Below are 21,563 nucleotides of genomic sequence, written 5' to 3'. Positions count from 1 at the left end.
ATGCCAGAAGAGGGCACCAGATATCATTACAGATATCTGGTTGTGAGCTGCCATGTGGTTGCTGGGAATTGAACTCAGGACCTCTGGAAGAGCAGCCAGTGCTCTTAACCACTGAGTCATATCTCCAGCCCCTTTGTTTTATTTTTAAAGCCACTTAAACTTCTTCTTATAACTCTCTCTACTCTTTTTCTTCTCTCTCCCAATCCTACATACATTTATCCAACATTGTGACCCATTTAGAGGTCTTTTCCATCTGAATTTGTCTTTACTGTAATTATTTTTTGACCAGGACAACTTCTTAAAATGTTAAGTGCTTCTTAAGAACCTAAGCTGTGGAACATATGTAGGGTATATATGGCCCTGCCTGCTTGCTCCGCCCAGTCCATCATGGTGGAGCTGTTTGTTGCCTCTGAGAGCCATGTACATTGCCCCATTTTAGGCACACAGCGGGTTTATGTTGCCATTAAGTAAGGTGTAGCAGTCTGCTCACAAACCCCATTTAAATGCTCCATAACTGGACCTCGTCAAGAGTTTGCGCAGGAGGCATGGTCCAGGAAGCCACAGCCATTTTTTTTTTTTTTTTTTTTTTGCTACTGCAGAATCAGGAAAACCTCTCTTAAAGGAACCACAGCATGCCGCCAGCAAACAGAGTCCATTTGAGAAAAAAAAGTGTGGTGGCCAAACTTTGTTTTATAGTGTCTAGAATTCCTTTCCAAGCCCTCTCAGGTTTTATGTAGATTTTACTTGGCCATATTGGTGTCAATTCGTTGACAAAGGTTGCTTGTTTTTTCCTGACTGCTCAGCCCCCAAATAATCACACAGATATATAAATCACCACTTTGTCCATTAGCTCTAGCTTCTGATTTGCTAGCTCTTACATCTTAATTTAACCTATCTCCATTTCTTCTTCTTGATAAATGTCTATTAGGTGTCCCTGAGAATAATGTCAGGTGTAGATTAGTAACTCACATTTAACATACCTTAATATTTTGAACTAACATGTTACATTAAGTTATGAGTAAACTGTTTTTCCTCAGCACAAAGAAGAATTCACTTTTCATCAAAATTGCAGCCGGGCGGTGGTGGCACACGCCTTTAATCCCAGCACTCAGGAGGCAGAGGCAGGTGGATCTCTGTGAGTTTGAGACCAGCCTGGTCTACAAGAGCTAGCTCCAGGACAGGCTCTAAAGCTGCAGAGAAACCCTGTCTTGAAAAACCAAAAAAAAAAAAAAAAACTAAACAAAACAAAATAAAATTGCATTGTAATAAATGTATTAATTCTGTTTTGACCATGTAATTCATTTTTTTATGTTTCTGGATTCTCAGTATCAAATTCTTTTTTTTTAAAGATTTATTTATTGTTTATGCAACATTCTGCCTCCATGTATGCCCACACTCCAGAAGAGGCCACCAGATCTCATTACAGATGGTTGTGAGCCTCCATGTGGTTGCTGGGAATTGAACTCATGACCTCTGGAAGAGCAGCTAGTGCTCTTAACCACTGAGCCATCTCTCCAGCTCCCTCAGTATCAAATTCTTGCAAAAAATAAAATCTGACTGAAATGGGATTTCTTTGACCTACATTCTGGAGGACACAGTAATTTCTATGAAGTTATCAGGGACTGTATCTTGCATTATACATTATTTTCCAGCTCTTATTTATATTCAGCTCCTACTATCATATCAGTAGTCATAAAATAAGCTAAATTACAACTACAACAGACTTGTACTTTGACTAAGTACAGTCTAATTTTATCAGTAATTATTATAAATGAACATTACTTAATAGACTTCTCTATTATAGTTATATAATAGCTCTACCCCTCCAGAGCTGTCCTATTGCAGCTCTAAGTATATCCTGGCTTCCTGATAAGTCAGGATATCCCTGCAACACTACTGTAACACATTCTCCTACAGGTATCTATACTTGGGTCAACCATGGGCTCTCTATCTGGGTTGAGTGCACGTGTGTTGTGTCTCACCAGGAAAAGTCTTGTTACACAGCAATCAGAAGTTAAATTTTATCAGCTGACAAACAACTTTATACCTTTAGTCTTCCTCTGTAACCACAGCATGCCTATGGCAAATGGGAGATAGGCACAGGAGGGCTGCCAGGAATCTCTCGGTCAGCTTGTCTGGAGTACAAACTTAACAGCAGAAACAAGGAAGGCACCACCTCAGCAGGGTGGAAGGTGAAATTGATTCTACAAATTCCAATAACCTCCACATGCGGGCTATAGCATTTATACACACTACAGAAATAATCTTTAAAATCTGCTTGATAAAAGGATTATCTACAGATATTTCATGCTTTCAACTTATAGAATCATAAAATCAGCCAGGCATATGTGTGTGTGTGTGTGTGTGTGTGTGTGTACTAACATTCCATGGTTGAAAAGAGTCTACCAGCATTAAAAAAGTGGCTGGTTACTCTCATAACATCTGTGTTGCTGTTGTCCCAGTGGGCATATCTTTCAGGCAGGTTGCTATTGTAGCTCTCAGGGATTATAGCTGGTGAGATTGATGGTTACTTTTTCCCCCAGTAATAGGTGTAGTACCTTAGTCATGGGGGTAAAGCTTCTTGTTGGGCACCAGCTCAAATTTTCCATGTTAAATTGCAAAGGAAGTGATGTTTTCATCAATAGAGCCTCACCATCAGGCTGTAGAGAGTAACCAAGAGCCTTGGCAAAGCCAATGTTTGGGGTGTGTCTATGGGACCCCTTTGGCCAACATCTCAAAAAATATGTAACCTATTCCTGTTATTGAAAAATTTATTTGGTGGCATATGATATCTACTTGAGATGTCTCCTCTACTATATGGTAAACCCTGTTTAAACTATTTTATAATGTGTACATTTTAGGAAGCTTCTATAGTAGTAGGTTTCACATGACTTCAAAAGTTAGTGTTTGTTATCCCTCCCCATATTACCCTCCTCTTTTGTTCATTTAATATTCCTGTTCGTTTTGTTTTGTTTTGTCTTAATCCCATTGTCCCTTTACCACACTATATTGTTTCCCTCTTCTTATTCTCTAATATGTGCCTAACCTTTGTGGTCATTCTGATTGAAGCACATATATTTAAAGCCTAAACCCTAACACCTACACATAAAGCAGATAATGTCTATCTTTCTGGGTCTGGGTTCCTTCAGTTTAAAATGATTGTCTCTAGCACTATGCATTTACCTAAAAATTTTATTTTTCTTATCAGCTGAATAATATTCCATTGTGTAAATCTACTACATTTTTGCTAGCCATCCATCAGTAGATAAACATCTAAACTGTTCCCAATTTCTAGCTTTATGAATAAAATAGAAATGAACATGAAAGAACAAGTATCCCATGGAACTCATACCTAACACTTAATGAGAACCTAGGAATAGAAAGTTCCTGGGCTCTAGGGAGAAACTACTAATATTCTACTAAAGGACCATAGCAATAAAATAACTTGTAAGACATAGTGCTATACCCATATGAAGGCGTATATCACAAACAATTCCACACCAGTTTGGGATTATGATTAATAGAATGTTGTTTATTTGAAGGGGAAAAACTTACAGATCACCGTCCCAGACAACAGCCCTCTGTGCAATTAGGAAGGGAGCCTAGTTGCTAGAAGCAGAGCCGGAAGCCAGAGAGCGAGTGGAGGGAAGTGGCCGCGTTTTTAAAGAGAGAGAGACCATGCCCGAATGGGCTGGTATCTCAGCGGCTATTGGCTGAAGGAGTTCCTGCAACACCCATAGATCAGAGCATTGCTCAACCCTCATTAAAGAAGCAGCTTGCAGTGGATTGTATTTAACACAGAAATCCACAACTGAACAACGTGCAGAGTTTTTGGAGCGCTCAGTGTCAAATGGACGTCATCATCAAACACACTCTCTTCAAGGCTCAGGGGTCTATTCAAAAGAAAAGGCAGAAAAGTTGTAAAAAACAGAGATGATGGCTGACTCCAAGGAAATAACTTCTTCCAGACACAAGGCTGATGCACATGTGAACTTAGAGACTGTTGACAGCATGCACAAAACCTGCACAAGCCTAAGTCAGACAAAATCCCAGACAGAGAAGGGGAAAAGGAAACAGAGTCAGTCCCACCCATAACCAAGAAGCTATTTGCAACTGGTAGTTGCTGGGAGAGAGGGAAAAAAGCAAAAACACTTTTCTTCAAGGAAGTATATGAAACTGGGTATATTAATTGCACCTCACCATAGGCCTCATGATCAGGAGTAGTTGACCAATAAAACTGAAACCCATTCTTTGTGTGTGTGTGCGTGCATGTGAGTGCTTTGGTTTGTTTTGGCTTTTTAAGAGAAAGAAAGAGTATAAAGTTGGGTGGATGTTGGGGGTAGGATCTGGGAGGAGCTGGGGGAGGGTAGAGAATATAATCACAATATATTGTATAAAAAAGAGCAAAGATATAGACTGATGAAATCGAAAACATTTCTATGAAACACAATTTTTTCTTGATACGCAGTTCAGATTCTGTATTTCTATACAACTGGACAAATAAAAGCAAGATATAACAACTGCTTCTGGAAGGAAAACTGCAACATCAGCTGATTTGTTTATTTTATTTTCAATATACAAATTGTTAGTATGCAAAAGTGTGTTTTAATACATTTATTTCTCACAATTTTTCTCAGAATGTTTTGGAAACTAGAATGTGAACATAAGTATTCTGTGGGATTATGTTCAAAAAGTGGCAGATTTTATAGAGAATCAGTATAGCATACAATATGTATGTTCAGGACAGAAATAAGCACTATAAAATGTATAAAAACACATTTAAAAATACAAATACAGTATGTTTCAGTTGGAATTTTAAAGATGTTTTTTTTTCTTTTCTTTCCCTTTTACCTCAAAAGTAATAAACACTTTTGAAGCTGCATGCATTGTTGCACTTTTAATTTTTTGCTGTACAGTTAATGAACCCGGCAGTCTGGATATCTGATGATCATCGATTTGACCTTCCCATTCTTTTGTTTCTTCTTCTTTGATTAGTAAAGGTTTTCCCAGAGTTTGGCCAACAAGGTCACAGACTTCTTGAGCTTTGCGCCAGGCATTCTCAACAGCAACAAGACAGGCTTGCCGCCTTAGGGATTGAAAGTAAAGATTAATATGACATTAAAAGAACTGCCACACTCAATAGTTTTATTTAGAATGAATAATTTAAAGATGTGCTTAACTTACCGAAGATTCTCAATGGAACCGGAAGTGTGATAGAACTCAGGTGGGCTGATGAAAACAGAGCTATCTAGCTTTTCAACCAGAAAGTTACAAATATTTTGCATTTTTCCAAATTCAGTAAATGTAATGCAGACCTGTAAGTGAAATATACTTGAAGTTATTTCTATGCCTCATGTAGTTTTAAAATTTTGTCTAAATATGAGTATAAAAAGTAAAGTCAAGCTGGTGCACACCTCTAATCTCAGCACTTGGGAGACAGAGTCAAGTGATCTATTGGAGTTCAAGACCAGCCTGGTCTACAAAGGAAGTTTCAGGTCAGCCAAGATTCTGTCTCAAATAAATAAAAAACAGATAGGAAGGAGTAAAGCCAGATTATACGGTCTTTTATAGTAACAAATAACAAATATACTAGCTAAGAAAAAACCATTTCATGCTTATAGCTGTTATTTTCTTACTAAAGACTTGTGCTTATGAAATTTAAAATGATCTAACATTAGCTTGTATATTTAAAAATATTTTAAAACATTTTATTTAAAATTCATTTTTACTTTTTCTGAAATTGGAGGGTTCTCCCTTTCAACTTCATTATTTGGCTAATTTCCAACCCTGATACAATTCTGACTTCTTAGTCTAATTTATTCAGTTAGATTTCTGATTGTTACTGAGTATGTCTGCCTTTACTGATACCACTATGTGTGTGACCCCTTCCAGTGATCTAAGTACAGTGTTCTAACTATTTCCCTATGTATCCATCTTTAAATAAATGGAGCAGTGGCCTCATTTCAGCAGGACCTGAAAGGTGTTGTAGTCTCTTTTCTAAGATTGACTGTTTTTTTAATGTGTGGGAATTTTGTCTACATGTGTGGCTGTATACCATGTGTGTGCTGTGATACACCTGTGTAAGCCAGAAGAGGGCATGAGCAATCTAAATTAAAACCTCAATATGCAAATCTATAAATTTGGTATATGTGTAGTGCTGAGGCATGGGCAACATTCCCCACCTCACACCATCCCCAGAGATGGAGAAAGTGGACATAAAACATTATTGCTCGAGAGTCCTTTCTCAGTAAGCTTGAGGCATGCATAAAAGGGACAGTGAGGAAGTAAGGCAGTCACTCCAATCCTGGGAGATGGGTAAGTGCAAACCCAGAGCTTCACTGGCTTGTGGGCACATCCATCCTTGAATGGATGGGTACATGAGGGGGGCCAGGTGTCCCCAGTAGTCTCAGGGAATTGGGTTGGAAGAAACATGGGAACGGCCTTCAGCTGACCATGTCTGCTCACCCACCCTGACTCCATTGGTTAAATTTGAGTATGAAATGCCTCAGTTTGGTGTGCTGACCTAGCCTGGTCTGTCCAGGCCATATGTGAAGCAGATTACGACCCAGTTTCCATTTCTGCAAAAGACAAAAAGCAGGCATAGTCATAGAACAGGAAAGAAGGCCGCTCAGGCTCTGGAGGACTGAGAACTTGGCAAGACCCCAACATCCTGGTCCCATCCAGTGCCATCACCCGATGATGACAAGGTTCCAGTTTCTGTTTGATGTGGGAGTCCCCTTTACATGCTGTGAATACCATTGGTGAATAAAGAAACTGCCTTAGCCTGTTGAAAGGGCAGAACTTAGGTAGGCAGGGAAAACTAAACTGAATGCTGGGAGAAAGAAGGCAGACGGATGCTGGAACTTTAGCCGGTAAGCCACAGCCACTGGCAATATACAGATTAATAGAAATTAATATGTAAGAGTTGGCCAATAAGAAGTTAGAGCTAATGGGCCAAGCAGTGATCTAAATAATATAGTTTCTGTGTGATTATTTCGGGTCTGAGCAGCCAGGAACCAACAAGTGGCTCCTCCTGCAAAATCTGTTGGATATGTCCCATCACCCCTGGGCCACAACAGCAGCTGGAGAAAGGCAGATGAAGGAGATGAATGTCTAAGAGCTTGAGGAAGCTCTGGCAGGAAGCTCGTTGCTGTTTGCTCCATTAAGGTGCCTTTGTCCAGCAGCTTGAGGCAGAAGGCACTGAGTAGTGTTTGGAGTGAAACTGCTTGGCGCTGTCATGATGCAGCAGCTGGTAACAGGAGAACAGAACCACGCAGCTCACGGTAATACACCTCGCAGTCCTATGCCCATTTGCTCAAAGAAGCTGTGGACAAAGGCAGGCAACATCCCCAGCACACAGGTACACAGGCAGGATGCCACAGAGTGTGGTGTACTTGTCCAGGATGGCTCCATTCCCCACCACACCTGGGTGCAAACATGCCAGAGTAATGTGTCCAGCAGTAAGCTCTACCCTCTTTCTTACGGAACCTTTCCACATGGGGAACCTGAGTGCTCAGCACCTTGGAGAAGTTTCAGGATCCCATCTCCTACTGGCTGTGGATGCCGAAGTGCTCAGGATGACGTGTCTTCCTCAGGACTGTCACAATCTGCCTGCTGATGGGTTTCTCGCTGCCCCTTTGGCAACGATGGAGATCCCAGACTTGTTGCAGTCAGACTGAAGACTAGCCAGCATGCTGTGGAGCTGGCTCCTGGGCTATGGCGTTCCTTGGAGGGTGAGCTGCTCAGTCTTCCCCTGGGCCATGAACTCTCCTCCCTCTTCTAAATAAATCTGTCCCACTACTTCACAAATCTCATTTAATTTTATTATCTATTGCTCCTCAACTCCCAGGCCCTTGGCAGTTAACCAACCTATCCCTGACTGACAGGCCGGCCTTTTCCAGGAATATGCCGTCTTCGGAGACTCCTTTCACTTGGCAAGCTGTATGTGCAGTTTCAGCATGCTCTTACATTAGCTGTTTTACTCTGAGTAGTGTTCTGCTATGTGGATAACACCACAGTTTCTCTGAAATCTTTGTTTCCAGTTTGAGGCTATTATAACTAAAGATGCTTTTTCAAAATGGCTGGAGATTTTTTTTTTTTGCATTTCTGAATGTATTTTTGACAGTTTGCCAATTCCTATCTTTAAAAGCTAACTAGGATTTGGAATAGGTTTGGAATAAATCTATGTATAACTTATTTTAGGAAGAGTAAGTGTCAGTAATGTTGGTTCTTCCAAATCACAAACAAGACACATCTCTCCACTTGAGACTTTCTCTTAGAAATGTTTTTATACTCTTTAGTGTACTTTATAAGCTGTATCCCTTGACATTTAAAATTTATGTTTATCGCTTTTAATAGTTTTTTCCCATAACATTTTCTAGATAGATGGTAATATTGTTCCTGAATAAAGAGTGTTTTATTTCTTCCTTCTCAGTTTGGATATTTTTATCCTTGTATAGCCCCTCCCCAAACTACCCTGACCAGTATAATGTTAAAAAGAAGCCATAAGAGTAGCAATTCTCTGTATGGCACCTGGTCTTAAGCACAAAGTATTTGATATTTCACCATAAAGGTATAATGTTACCCACAGCTTTTTTAATAGATACCCCGTATTAAATTAATTAATTTTGACACAATGAGACAGGGTCTCAATATGAAGACCAGACTGGTCTGAAAGGCATTGAGATCTGTCTGCCTCTGTCTCCCTAGTGCTAAGAATAAAAGGATGTGCCAATATAAATAAGGTTGCAGAGAATTTTTATTAAGAATGTTTATTAAGAATTTTATTAAATATTGATGATAGATTTTATTAAATGCCATTCTGATCTACCATAATGAACCTGTAATTTTTCTCTTTTGGTTTCTTAATATGACTCAGAATGATCAAAAATTTTCAGATGTTAAACCAACCTTTTATGCTTGAAATAACTCATACTTGGCTGTTATGAATTATCTTCTATATCTGAGGCCTGGTTTCTAGCCTGTTGCTATAATAAAACCTTGACCAAAGCAACCTGAAGAGGAAAAGGGCTTATTTCACAATCCATCGCTGAGGGAAAATCAAAGCAGGAACATGAGGCAGCCAGTGACATCCCGTCAGTAGCAGAGAGGGAATGAATGTACATCCCAGAACCCAAAGACTAGTGACACTTCCACAATCCCACAGACACACCACAGGCCACCTGATCAGACAGTTTCTCATTGAGAATCTCATGCGATTCTAGATTATATCAAGTTGACAATTAAAACTAACCAATACTATAAGTATATATATATATAACTCCTAGGTTTGCTAAAACTGTTTATAATTTAACATATCTGATTGATACTGGTGTATAGTTTTCTTTCTGATATTCACCTTATTGCTAAGCATACCAAGTTTTGTTATCTTCTGACTCCAAAGAATGGGCTGGGGAGTACACCTTTTTCAGTTTCTGTGCTATTGTTGTTTTACATGTCTAACTACTATTTAGCCATATTACATATATCTAGTAGTCCATGAGAAGACTAGAATATGTTAGACATTTATTGGCTCTTGGAGTTTGCTACATTCATAGCCATAAAATCAGCCATCTTTCTTTTTGAAGAGGTTAGCGCACTTTGTACCTTGTGAGTGTGTTATCATGGTCTCCACTGACAACTGGTGATGATCTAAAAGCAACCATGTACAGGGATGTACAATATAGTGTAAGGTCTGGATTCCAGGGAGTCTTAAGTGAAATATAATCACATGCTTTCTTATGAAATCAGAATATGCGACACCGAAAAGGCAGGCACAGCAGAAGGAAGAGCAGAGTTTAGCTCAGTTCTCACACAGTCAAAGACTCTTGCTGAACTGCTCACTTTAGTCTTAGAACTCTGCAGTCTCCCATCCCTTGTTCAGTTCTGGAACTATCTCTTCCCTGTGCTCTTGGTGAGACTTTATAATAATAAACTAAGCACACCTGGGAGTGATGGTACCAGACTCTAACCCCAGCACTCAGGAAGCTGACACAGGAAAAACAAATTTGAGGCTAGTGCGGGCTACATATTGAGACACTGCCTAAAAACAAACAAACAAAAACAAACAAACAAAATACCTTCCTAACTAGGATTCTCCCATATTCATTACAGCCTGAAGTCCTAAGAGGTAAAACCCTTAGAGGGTCCCACTAGCCTACTAACATTAAACCTCTACAATTCAGAATCTTGCCTGACAGCTCTTCATTCTGTCAAAATAATCTATGCCAATGATGCCTAAGTTCACAATGAATAATGATAAATTTCCTTGAGACAGTTAAATTTTAGATGGACCAGTCACAAAGCTAACTGAGAAACCTTTCCAAAGTCCTTTCTGTCCTGCTACTCTGATCTTATGCTTCATCTCTGAGAAGCAGAAGCCTTAATATTAATCTAACCTTAATATTAATACCAGGATGCACAAACACACTAACTACAGGGGGCCACCAGGTGACTTCCGGAGGTGTTCTCCACCTCTAGAGAGAAAGATTCTCTCACTGGTAGACAAAATTCCACTCTTAACCATCTTTGTTTCCAATGACAAGGTGGGAGCTGGACTAAGCGTGATATGGGAGTCTTCTGTTTGTGTTGATTTCATTCGTTAATAAAGAAACTGCCTTGGCCCATTTAATAGGCCAGCCCGTAGGTGGGTGGAGTAGACAGAACAGGAAGAAGGAAGTGAGGTAGATGCCTCAAGCAGTCGCCATGACTCTCCTCTCCGAGATGGATGCAGGCTAGAATCTTCCCGGTAAGCCACCCCTCGTGGTGCTATAGAGATTACTAAAATTTGGTTAATCAAGATGTGAGAATTAGACAATAAGAGGCTGGAACTAATGGGCCATGCAGTGTTTAAATAAATACAGTTTGTGTGTTGTTATTTCGGGGCATAAGCCAGCCGGTGGCCGGGAGCAGGGCAGGATGAAAAGCAGGCCTGCCCGCAGCTCCTCACTACATAAGCGACTGTTTGAAAACACGTAAGTCACAAACAGCAGACTTACATTACCAGACACACTGACCTAAAACCCTGCCCATGCCAGCCCTCAGAGGGAGACGCCCAGCCATGCTGGGATCTCAGTTATCAAGGACTGAGCACTCTGAAAACACTGTGCTCTCTCTTAATGTGGACAGAGACCGCATGATTCAGAATTTAAGTAACATTTATCTCAGTGGCCATGAAATTGTATTGAGAAACAAAAGAATGTTTAAAAAGGGTCTCAATCCCTTATAGCTTTTTCATGTAGCTTCTAACCTAAGGAAAATTTCTTTCCTGTAATGATTCTTGCTCACCAGCTGATAAAATTACGAAGTCTGTGGTACTTAGCTGCCATTTCCCTGTTGCTGTGTTTATTTCACTGTATGCCATTTCCCTTAGGTAGATCTCACTAAATGTATTTGAAAGCATCACCAGATATATATTATCAGAACCATTTTTAAGAAAAACCATGTTTTATCATCACCATAAGAATCCTTTCTCTGGTAAATTTCAGTTTAAGGATAAAACTCGATTGCAGTTGCTGCCAGAGTCAAGGGCTTTCATTCATTACATACCTCGGCTTCCATGTGATAAGCATGTTCTACTCTTCTAATATCCTTTGTCACTGTTACATTTTCTGCCTGAAACGGAAAGTACCAGAGTAACGTTACCAAACCTTTGGCTACTAAATTCAGTTGTTTCTGCCTGACAATTAAGAAGCCTGCGTTTGAAATAGGAAGACACACAGCACACAAAATGAACTGCCGGCCTTAATGTTCCAAGCTTCCTTAAAACTACCATAAAATCAATCAGAACCTACAAATACTGTTTAAAAAAAATGATCCGTTTTCACTTCAGATTTTAGTCACTTATTTCACTTGTACAGAAAGTATGAATTAACTTGACAAAGTACCTACTATATGTACCTTTGGGTGAATTACTATCAGGTCAATAGACCACATGGCTGTTATGATGATTTAAAAACAAGTTGTGTGTAAAGTACTTAGATAGTGACGACAAAAGACAGGTGCAGACCCCATAATATTACAGCAGAGAATTCCACTGTGCCTTCCCTGACACAATGCACTTCTCAAACTATGATCCAAAGGAAAAGAAGGAAGAGAGAGAAGGAGGAAGGGAGGAAGGGAAGGAGGGAGGGAGGGAGGGAAGGACGGAGGGAGGGAGGGAGGAAGGGAGGGAGGGAGGGAGGGAGGGAGGGAGGGAGGGAGGGAGGGAGGGAGGGAGGGAAAAGAAAGATCCCATAACCAATCAATATACTTATATGACCATGACTGTCCCTGAATCTTCCCACAGATACGTAAGGAAGCTAAACAGTTCTTCCATCTGGGAAGCAAGTCCTGAGTGAATTAGTAATGTGGAGCATGAATTCTAATTGGTCTTAACAATAGAACCCAGAGTCAGATATAAGGGTTAATGCTGAAGATCAGAGAGGAAGAGCGGCCAGTCACTAGTTCTTACTTTTACTGAATCCTCAGACTGAAATGGGTATCCTGTCTCTACAAATCCTCAGACTGAATGCTGTCTCTATGGAACCTCAGACTGCCTCTAAGTTCCTGTCTCCTCAAGCCTCATATTCCTCTCTCCACCTAGCCATATCGCTCCTGTGCTAACAGGAGTATATGAGTGTTATGTTCAATTAAAGGTGTGTGATCTCAAGTGCTGGAATCACCTTTGTGTGAGCTGTTTCTCCTTTGGACAGATTCAAGCTCATGTAGCCCAGGGTGACCCTGAACTCACAGAGATTCGTCTTCCTCTGTCTCGTGAGTCCTGGGATTAAAGGTGTGTGCCATCACTGCCTGGTCTCTATGGCTAACTAGTGGCTTAGCTCTACACTCTGACATGCCTTTCCACACTCCCTTTAGTAGAGCTGTGTTCGTTGTTTACAATAGAATTGGGTTCATTTATCATAGTCTGAATTCTGTCCTGGGAGTAATGTCTGACAGTCTGTTTGATACCTCCCCCAGTTTTTGACAGTTTTGACAGATGCTGGTGATGTAGCAAGCACTCCAGCACTGTGACAGCTGTCCTTCACATTAAGGCTCTCCTGTGCAATCCCCTTTACAGTTATCGACTTAGTTGCCTCCACAGGTTTGTGTATGAATGGAATGATGAAATATCTGTTCTTTGGTCTGGCTTTATACTTACCAATATGCACTGAAATGACTACATTTTTGGCTACACTGTAAGTTAGAGGCCAGGAATATTGTTTAACATCCTACATCATATAGGTAAACCCAACATCATCTACTGCCAAGAGAATAAAGTAGTAACATACAGTAATGGTTAAAAGCACGGCTTGAAGGTTTTAGTTGGTATCTAAACTCAGTCATCTGTCAGTCGTGGGCAAGCACTCTGGTCCTGAGAATTCTCTTCTTTATAGAAGAACTTGATAGAGTAGGACTATTGCGTGAGACAGCATTTATATAAGGTCTATCAACAGTAAGTAGCTGCCTTGATTATAAAGAATATTGAGACAGTCCAGTAGGCCACTCATGTCAGAATCTAAACTATCTTCTCAGGCTTGTATTCTGAGCACTGGTTTCCAAGCTTGTGGTGCTCTCAAGGCTGTGGAGCCTTCAGAAGGAGCCTGGCTGGCAAAGAAGGCCACTACAGGTGGGAATACGGTGGAGGGTGATAGAAGACGTACACACACATACAGAATTATAACTTGGCCCTGCTTCTGGTCCCATCCTCTGCTTCCTGCAACCATAGACTGAGCTGCTCCTGCCACCATGCCTTGCCTGCCACCATGGTGAGACACTCTGAAATTGTGAACCAAAATAAATTTTTCCTCTTTCAAGCTGCTCCTTCCAGGCACAGTAGCAACCGTAAGAAAAGCAAAGCAGTGCAGCCACACACTTCTATGTTCGGCCTCCAGTTCTCTCCTTTAATCTTATCTCTTAATTCTGTCCTACGGTCTCCAGTTCTCTCCTGTAGTCTTTTTTTTGTTTTTTAATATTTATTTATTTATTATGTATACAAAATTCTGTCTGTGTGTATGCCTGCAAGCCAGAAGAGGGCACCAGACCCCATTACAGATGGTTGTGAGCCACCATGTGGTTGCTGGGAATTGAACTCAGGACCTTTGGAAGAGCAGGCAGTGCTCTTAACCTCTGAGCCATCGCTCCAGCCCCTCTCCTGTAGTCTCATCTCTTAATTCTGTCCTAAGGTGCCCAGTGTCTTCTGTGTTCCTGCCATACTGAACCACTCAGAGTGCTGTTGACATATATACCAGCTGCATTCTGATATGCAACTGGAATGATTTCCCTTTGGTCAGTGCCTAACATTTTGACAGAATGTCACTTTCTTTATGAAGTCTTTCTTAAGGCAAAACCAATGTTATCTCTTCAATGTATTATACATGTACTTTCATGGCAGCATGAATCATTCTATTCTGATCATGGAATTCCAGCAGCTGAGGGCTCTGTCTCCATCAAATCCTTCCCCTCAGAGCTCAGGGAACCCTAGGGAAGAGGAGGAGGCAGGAGTAGTGGGGAAAGAAAAAGGGGCTCGAGGACATCAGGAGAACAAAGGCCTTCTAAAATAACTGAGCACAGCTCCTAAGAACTTGAAGACCAAAGCAGCAATCACAGGGCCTACACAGGTCTGCACCAGGTCCCCCGCATATACACTATAGCTTTTAGCTTAGTATTTCTATGGGACCCCTGGATGTCTAAATGGATGGGTCTCTGATTCTTGTGCCTTCTCTTGGGGTTCCTTTACTTTTCTGTTGACTTGTCCAACTTTGGGGTGATGTTTTTGTTTTATCTTATTATACTTTGTCATGTTTGGTAGTCATCTCTTAGAAGCCTGTTCTTTCCTAATGCGAGACAGAAAGGGAGTGGATCCGGATGGGAGTGGAAGTAGGGAGCAACTGGGGGGAAACTGTATTCAGATTATACTGTGTTAAGAGTCTATAGTTAATAAAAGGGGGAAACACAGAATAAAATTAATGGATAATTTTTTAAAAAAGAAACAGATAATAGTTGCTTTTTATAGCTTTTACTGGAAAAAAAACTAAATGTACTTACATGATTGGTCCTTTGAAAACTGTTGATAAGCCAGATTTGGAGAAAAAGATAAACAAATGTCTCTAAATATTTTGCCCTCCCCCTCACACCATTATCTCTCTTCTTATTGCCTACCAACCTGCCTGAGGCATGTATAATTATTGAAAATAATACAATTATGAGTAGGCAAATCCTGGAGTATATAGTCTAAATTGGTATATAAAATAGAAATTCACTCTAATCTGCACTGCTTGGATGCCTTATTCATATATTAAGACCTTATCACTAGTGTGAAGCTGTAAAATGGTCTTTGAGATTAGATGATAAGGGTGGAGCCTCATGGATGGAATTAGTGTCCTTATTAAGAAGAGGCCCCAGTGAGTTGCCTTGCCCCTTCTATTGTGTGAGGAAACAGGGAGAAGGCGCCATCTATGTTCCATGAACTGAATCTTCACAAGACAAAATCAAAGCTCTTGGTGTTTTAGCCTTCCTGACTCCCCCAGGGCTACAAAGACTAAATTTCTATTGTTTAGGGGCTACTGAGGTGATGACATTGCTTTCTAGTAGTCCCTGAAGTAAGACCATGTTAGGTTAGGTGCCCTGTAAATCTCAACAGGGTTAGGGAATACCTAATAAATGCTCCTCGGTTAAGTAAACACTATTTGGAATTTTACAACATTTTCCCATTAAACAATGCCAAAACTGACTGCTATATCATCAGACAAATTCATAAACCCATGATCTACAAATAGCTGAGCTAGTAACTTATGCATTGTGTCATCCTTTTCTCCTTGACTCACTGAGAAGCACTTTTCACTGTATGCATTATGCCAATGAGCATTACTCAAAGACTGAGTACCTTAATAGCAGGCTGACAGACACACTCTTTGGAGGAAAAAGTGGAGTATTGTATAACTGGGATCAGTGTAGAGAAAGGAATGCCAAGAGTGTGGTTTTGGTCTCATTCTTTAAAACAAAGTGGAAGTCTTCTAAACTAAGAGGGGAGAGAGGCCAGGAAATAAGGATGGGAGGATCAGGTTCCAGCCCTCAAGCCAGTGTTTAGACTGGGAGGGGCCCTTGAATCAGGGGAGTGTATATTTACGAGTCAGTATTGCAAAGTTTAAAATGTATAATGCTATAAGGACTTTGTGAAAACCATATTTTGTTCTGAGAGCACCTGTTGAAGGAGCTGTCTTTCCTCCATTGTAAAGCAGCAGTCTGGGAGATCGCAGGCCCCCTGCACCTTGCCTTGAACAATGACTTTGAATGCAATTACTACGTTTATTTTTACATATTAGGAGTTAGAAACATGGGTTCAGATTATGTTCTATGTCAATGGCATAAAATACTAACTACATTATTCAAACAGGACTGCAGCAGGTTGCTTAAGGAGATTCTTGCTTTTATATTTTATACCCATTTTATTCACATTATTTACAATTCACATTTAAATTTTTCTAAAATGTAAAATAACTTAGGGTTTTTTTTTTGTTTGTTTGATTGATTTCTTTGCCCAGGTCATTTCAATTATTCTGGTTTTAAATAAAATACAAGTACACTTTCTTTTAAAAATAAAGGCCTGTGTTTTTCTTTCCAAAGATATGACATTTCTAGTACAGAAGCAAGATTATGTTTCACTTTGAACAAGTCAGAGTACCCCAGAACCAGGGTACCGGCTGGGGTTCTGTTTTGTAAAACAATAACCTTGAGACAGTGTCCGTGGCTTCTAAGTTTCTTTCATCATAATTATCTGAAGTGTGACAAAGTTGAAAGCAACCTCGATGGTGGTTTCAGGAACAGGATTTCAAATACTGTTCTTTAAAGTTCAGAGCATTATTTTATTTCTCTACTGGAAGATGGGGATATTAAAACATGCCGAACAGAATTGCTGTGTGGAGTAAGCAGCGCTATTTTCTTGTTTTGTTTGTTTGTTTGTTTGCCCCATTCCTTTAGGGAGTTTGAGGTATTATAGATTTAGTGATTTGTTTCACGGACATATTTAGTAAGTAGAAGCATTTCACCTATGATACTTACATATATTGACTTTAAAAGAAGTTAAAATTAAAAAATTTGGGCAGTTTGGGGATGCTAAATCTGCAATTACACTGAAGATCCACTCCACACGAACCTTTGATTGGGAGGAAGCATTCAAGCTCCTCGCCTGCCAATTTCAACATGCAGAATAAAAACAACTCTCCAAGGGGGTTACGGTCCAACTTTCCAGTTAGGTAAGCATTAAGTGTAACTTTTCAAGAAAACATTTCATCCCTCCAAGCGCAAAAAACAAGATAACTGTAGCAAATACGACCAGATAAAAACCTACCCAATCTGCATTCGGGTATTTCGAGTTCACTGCGGCCAACAACTGCTTTCATTTAGATTCGAGAAGGCAGGGTCAAGCATCCATTGCGCCCTGGAATGAATACCGGGGTAACAAAGCATCGCCAAGGCCTCAGAGTCACCCGCCTCGCACCCATCCCGGGAGGCTCACCTGAAGACCCTGCTGCTGGAGGCTCTGCGTGATGTAGTCCAGGCGGCGGCACACACTCTTCTTGGCCTCGGCTGCAGCCTCCTTGGTGCTGCTCACCCGCACGGCCACCTGCGCCCGGTCGGGGCTGGCGGACACCTCGGCCGCGCCGCTCACGTGGACCTCGCGGGCTCCGGGGTGGGCCTTGGCAGCGTGGGGACGGCTGCCGACGGGCTGCGCCTCCAAAGCCGAGATCGGGTTGTTTTCCCGGCCCAGGTTAGCCCAGGGAACCAGTTCCATGAACACCCGCGACGGAGGGGCGGGCTGCAGCGACATAGCTGGGGCAGCTGCGTTGCCATAGCAATTCCCGGCTGCAGGCGGGGAGTGACGCCCGGCTCCCGCGCGTGGCTCGGCGGCGGCGGCGGCGGCGCGGCGCAGAGGATGCCGGGACGGAACTGGCGGAGCTGCGGCGTGGGGGCGGGGGGGCAGCTGCGGAGTGGACACGGCTCGCCCGCTCGGAGTAGGCAGATTCCGTCGGTGCAGGTCGGAAAGAGTTAACTCGTGGCCTGCAGGAGCCTCCCTGCCAGTGAGCGCGGCCCTTCCACGTGACCTTGTCACACACACCCCCCCCAAAGTCATAAAGGGGACGTGGCCTCCGTTTCCGGAGTGTGTGTCCCCCGCAGCCCTGGCTTCCTGGGTGTTGTGTGTAGGTCGGTCTCTTAGTTTGTCAGGCTCCCATCGTCTTTCCCCCAAGTACCTGTTTTGATGAGGTTCGTGTGGATTTTCTCTTTAGATGAACCACGTTTTGCCAGTGAGAGTTTGGACAGTATGTGGTCCTTCGAGTCAGTTTTTCCAAAACTTTGTTAATATATATTTTTTTCTCAACTGCTGTTTGTTTACTAGAGGCTCGTTGTTTATAGACCGTTGGCATATGTGTTAGGAATATTTCCTAACGCGAGCTCTATGCCGACGCAAAATTCCCGCTCCCAACTTAACAATGTGGAAAACAGAAAATAAGGTAGGGATGGATGTTCGTCTTAGCAACCATCTTTGGAATGGTTGTCAAGTCGCAGAATTCTAAAATCCTTGGAGACATGCTGGGCTTGAGCGTGGACATTCGCGTGGGTAAGTCCAGGCATGCCTTGAACTTGTCTCCCCTTTTTGGAGACAGAGCCTCAGTATGTAAACCTGACTGGCCTGGAACTTACTGTATTTACCAGACTGACCTCGAACCCATTTCTTGACAGAGCCTTTATAATGAAAAGCTAGACTTTCCCCACCTCAAGGTCTCCCATTATAGTAATTTTCCCTACTCCCACCGTCTCTCCCTCTCCCTGCCCCTTTTCTTTCTGTTCCCTGTACCTCTCCTTTTTCTTTTCCTTTTTTCTCTTTTCACCGCCCCCCACCTCCCTTTCTCCCTTTCTACCTTTCTACCTCTGAAGTGCAGGAATTCAAAACCACCGCACCGGGCATTTTCTTAATCATCCAGCTGTGGTCTTTGTGAAGACAGCTGATCTATCACCAGAATGATATCACCAGAATTCTATCACCAGAATGGGGAGGAGAAATTTTGAAAAAAAAAAAAAAAAAAAAAAACTGTAGAAAGTAGTTTCTTATAGGAACCTGAAAAAGTCAACAATGTTTGCGATTTTAAAGCATGGTTCAATAACTCAGCTAGATTCTGTGGTTTTTTTCTCCCTTTAGTCCATCGTTAGGTTAATGTAATTGTTTAGTTTGATGTTTATTGTTAGATGAGAATCTATATTATAATTTTAAAACTTTCTGCCATATGCATATTTTACAACTCTAGACAACTAAAATATATCTTAGAGCTGGAGGAATTTCTTTTTTGTCTTTTTGGTGGACCCCAGGGATTGAAAGGTCCTCAGGCTTGGAATCAAGTGCCTGAATGAGTGACTGATGCCACAGGCCAGAAAAGAAAAAAGTTTTAAGAATATAGAGTACTATAAACTTTTCAGATTGGTGGAGAAATGATGAAGTTGTATAATTGGCTAGCTGTTTGAAGAAACTGATTTCAATATTATGTGAAACCCGGAAAATAACATTCAAAACAAGAGTATGAAGAACTATGTACCTAAAAGTAATTCTGAGGAATGAAAGGCCTTTTTCCTTATGCATATTTCAAATGCTGAAGCAACCATAAAGGAAAAGCCTGGGTCGGGGGAAATGAGTACACCAAAAATTGAAAGTATGTAAACCGAAAACTAGCAAGGAGAGGGGAAATAAGTATTGGTGATATATAAAGGGACTAGTGTCTAGATATTTAGAGTACAGTCTCCTACCCTCCAAAAAACCCAAATAGATAAGGAACACAGAGATAAACTGTTAATAGGCTTGGACTCATTGGCTGGAAGTTCAAGATCAAGGCATCAGTAGGTTTAACCTCTTCTGAGGTATTTCTGGTTTGTGACAGCTGCCTTCATAGGACCTTGCCTCTGCCCTCTGCATACCATCCTTAAGATGCATCCTCTTCTTGCAAGACCAATCCTATTACATGGATTAGAGATCTGCTTTGGGGACTTCAGTTAACCTCAGTTACTTAAAGGGCTCTGTCTTCATACAGTCACGTTGGGCTTAGAGAGCACATGCCAGTTTCTGTAGATCCAAAGTGACGAATGACTAATGGCCTGTAACACTGAAAAGAAAAAAAATAGCTTAAAAAATTTATTGGCAATTAAAGAAATGAAAACTTAAACAGATGGAATGATCTCTTTCAAATTGTCATTTTGGCAAATGATGAATTCAGAATGTAGAAAAATAGATAAAAGTAATCTTGAAAGAAGGACAGATTATTTCTTAGTGACAGAACTATGCAATAAATAAACATAGATATGTCTTGATGATTTATGAGTTTTTCAGAGGAGAATGGATGAGAATGAATACATCTATTTGTTCAGTTTCTTCCTCAGAGTTAAGACTCAGCCATTAGCAACCATTTTGAACAAGGTTGCTACTAATTTGGTTGAATAAAGAATATGCATCTGATTATTTTTCTTGTTCTGAGAAAAGAGACATGGAGTAAGAGCAAACTCTGCATCATTAGGTCGTGAGAGATGCATCAGTATTATGCACCATCATTGTGCATTATCAGAGATGCACTATTTTTTTTTAAATGAAAGTAGCACTGGGAGATAGCATAGGATTTTTGAACCTTTTCTGCAACTTCAATTTCCATGGCACTTTCCATATAGAAAGCTCTTTCTGGGAATCACTGATTCGATGATCAATTTCTAAGCAATTATATGTGATTTTCGATGGTATTAATCCTGTCAGCTAACTGTTCGTTATTAGTCTTTAGAGACTGTATCATTCCTAAAAGTGCCATATTCTTTCTTAATGATAGAATATGGAGAAGAAAACTGAGTCCCAATACCCAATAAATTGAAGTATCACCATAACTATATAAGCCTTGCACAATATAATCCATAGTATTAGCAAAAAAGTTACTAAAAGTTTCAACATTAATGTAGTCTGCCATATTGATTTATTAGTTACCTGTTATGTGATCTTGTCAACTGTAATCTTTATTTCCAGCAGATGTCATGTTGCAGAGTTGTGACTAGAAGCAATGCAACAGGTGTCGACAGGACTGGGCCTGGGCCGCTTTAGTTTCTGAGCCGTTTTAGTTTTCTGGTTTGGTACTGGTTAAATACTGAGACATATGCTTTGCTTGACAAATTAAAAGCAATTAAATCAATTCCATTCACGGAGCAAGAAAACCAGAACTCATGGGCAGGGAGCAGAAACCGGAAGCTTCACAAGCCGCCACGCAGCAAGGAACCATGCCAGGGAATGCAATGTGCTTGGGAAATTTCCAAGTTGCCACACACAGTAAACTTCACTGTGGCGGGGGTTCTACAAAAAACTGCTTAGGTAAAAGCAAGCCAAGTGGGCAGGGTTGGGAGACTGTCTGGGCCGTGGACCGGCTAGGCTGTTAGGCCGTCCACCCGGTAGGCATGGAGTTCGAATTCACATGGGTGCCAAATGTGGAAGGATGCTTGAAAGAAATCCCACATTAGCTCAGAATTGAGAAATAGACAGTTATTTATTTAGGGGTAGACTCACAAATCAG

At 41.0% G+C, this 21,563-nt stretch overlaps 1 protein-coding gene across 1 annotated transcript; it reads right to left on the bottom strand.

The window, feature by feature from the left end:
• Positions 1 to 4,524: 4,524 nt before the first annotated feature.
• Positions 4,525 to 17,852, bottom strand: Irak1bp1 (interleukin 1 receptor associated kinase 1 binding protein 1). Its single transcript, XM_038322966.1, has 4 exons — positions 17,495 to 17,852; positions 11,548 to 11,613; positions 5,185 to 5,315; positions 4,525 to 5,086 (listed from the first exon to the last, which is right to left on the bottom strand). Exons 1-4 carry the CDS (start codon positions 17,804 to 17,806, stop codon positions 4,816 to 4,818), a joined length of 780 nt encoding a protein of 259 aa, XP_038178894.1. The 5' UTR covers positions 17,807 to 17,852; the 3' UTR covers positions 4,525 to 4,815.
• Between the last annotated feature and the right edge of the window lie 3,711 nt (positions 17,853 to 21,563).

This window comes from Arvicola amphibius, chromosome 3 (assembly GCF_903992535.2).
Source record: "Arvicola amphibius chromosome 3, mArvAmp1.2, whole genome shotgun sequence".
NCBI classification, from domain to species: domain Eukaryota; kingdom Metazoa; phylum Chordata; class Mammalia; order Rodentia; family Cricetidae; genus Arvicola; species Arvicola amphibius.
The sequence above is the reverse complement of the archived record's forward strand: the minus strand, read 5'-3'. Positions and strand labels throughout refer to the sequence as shown.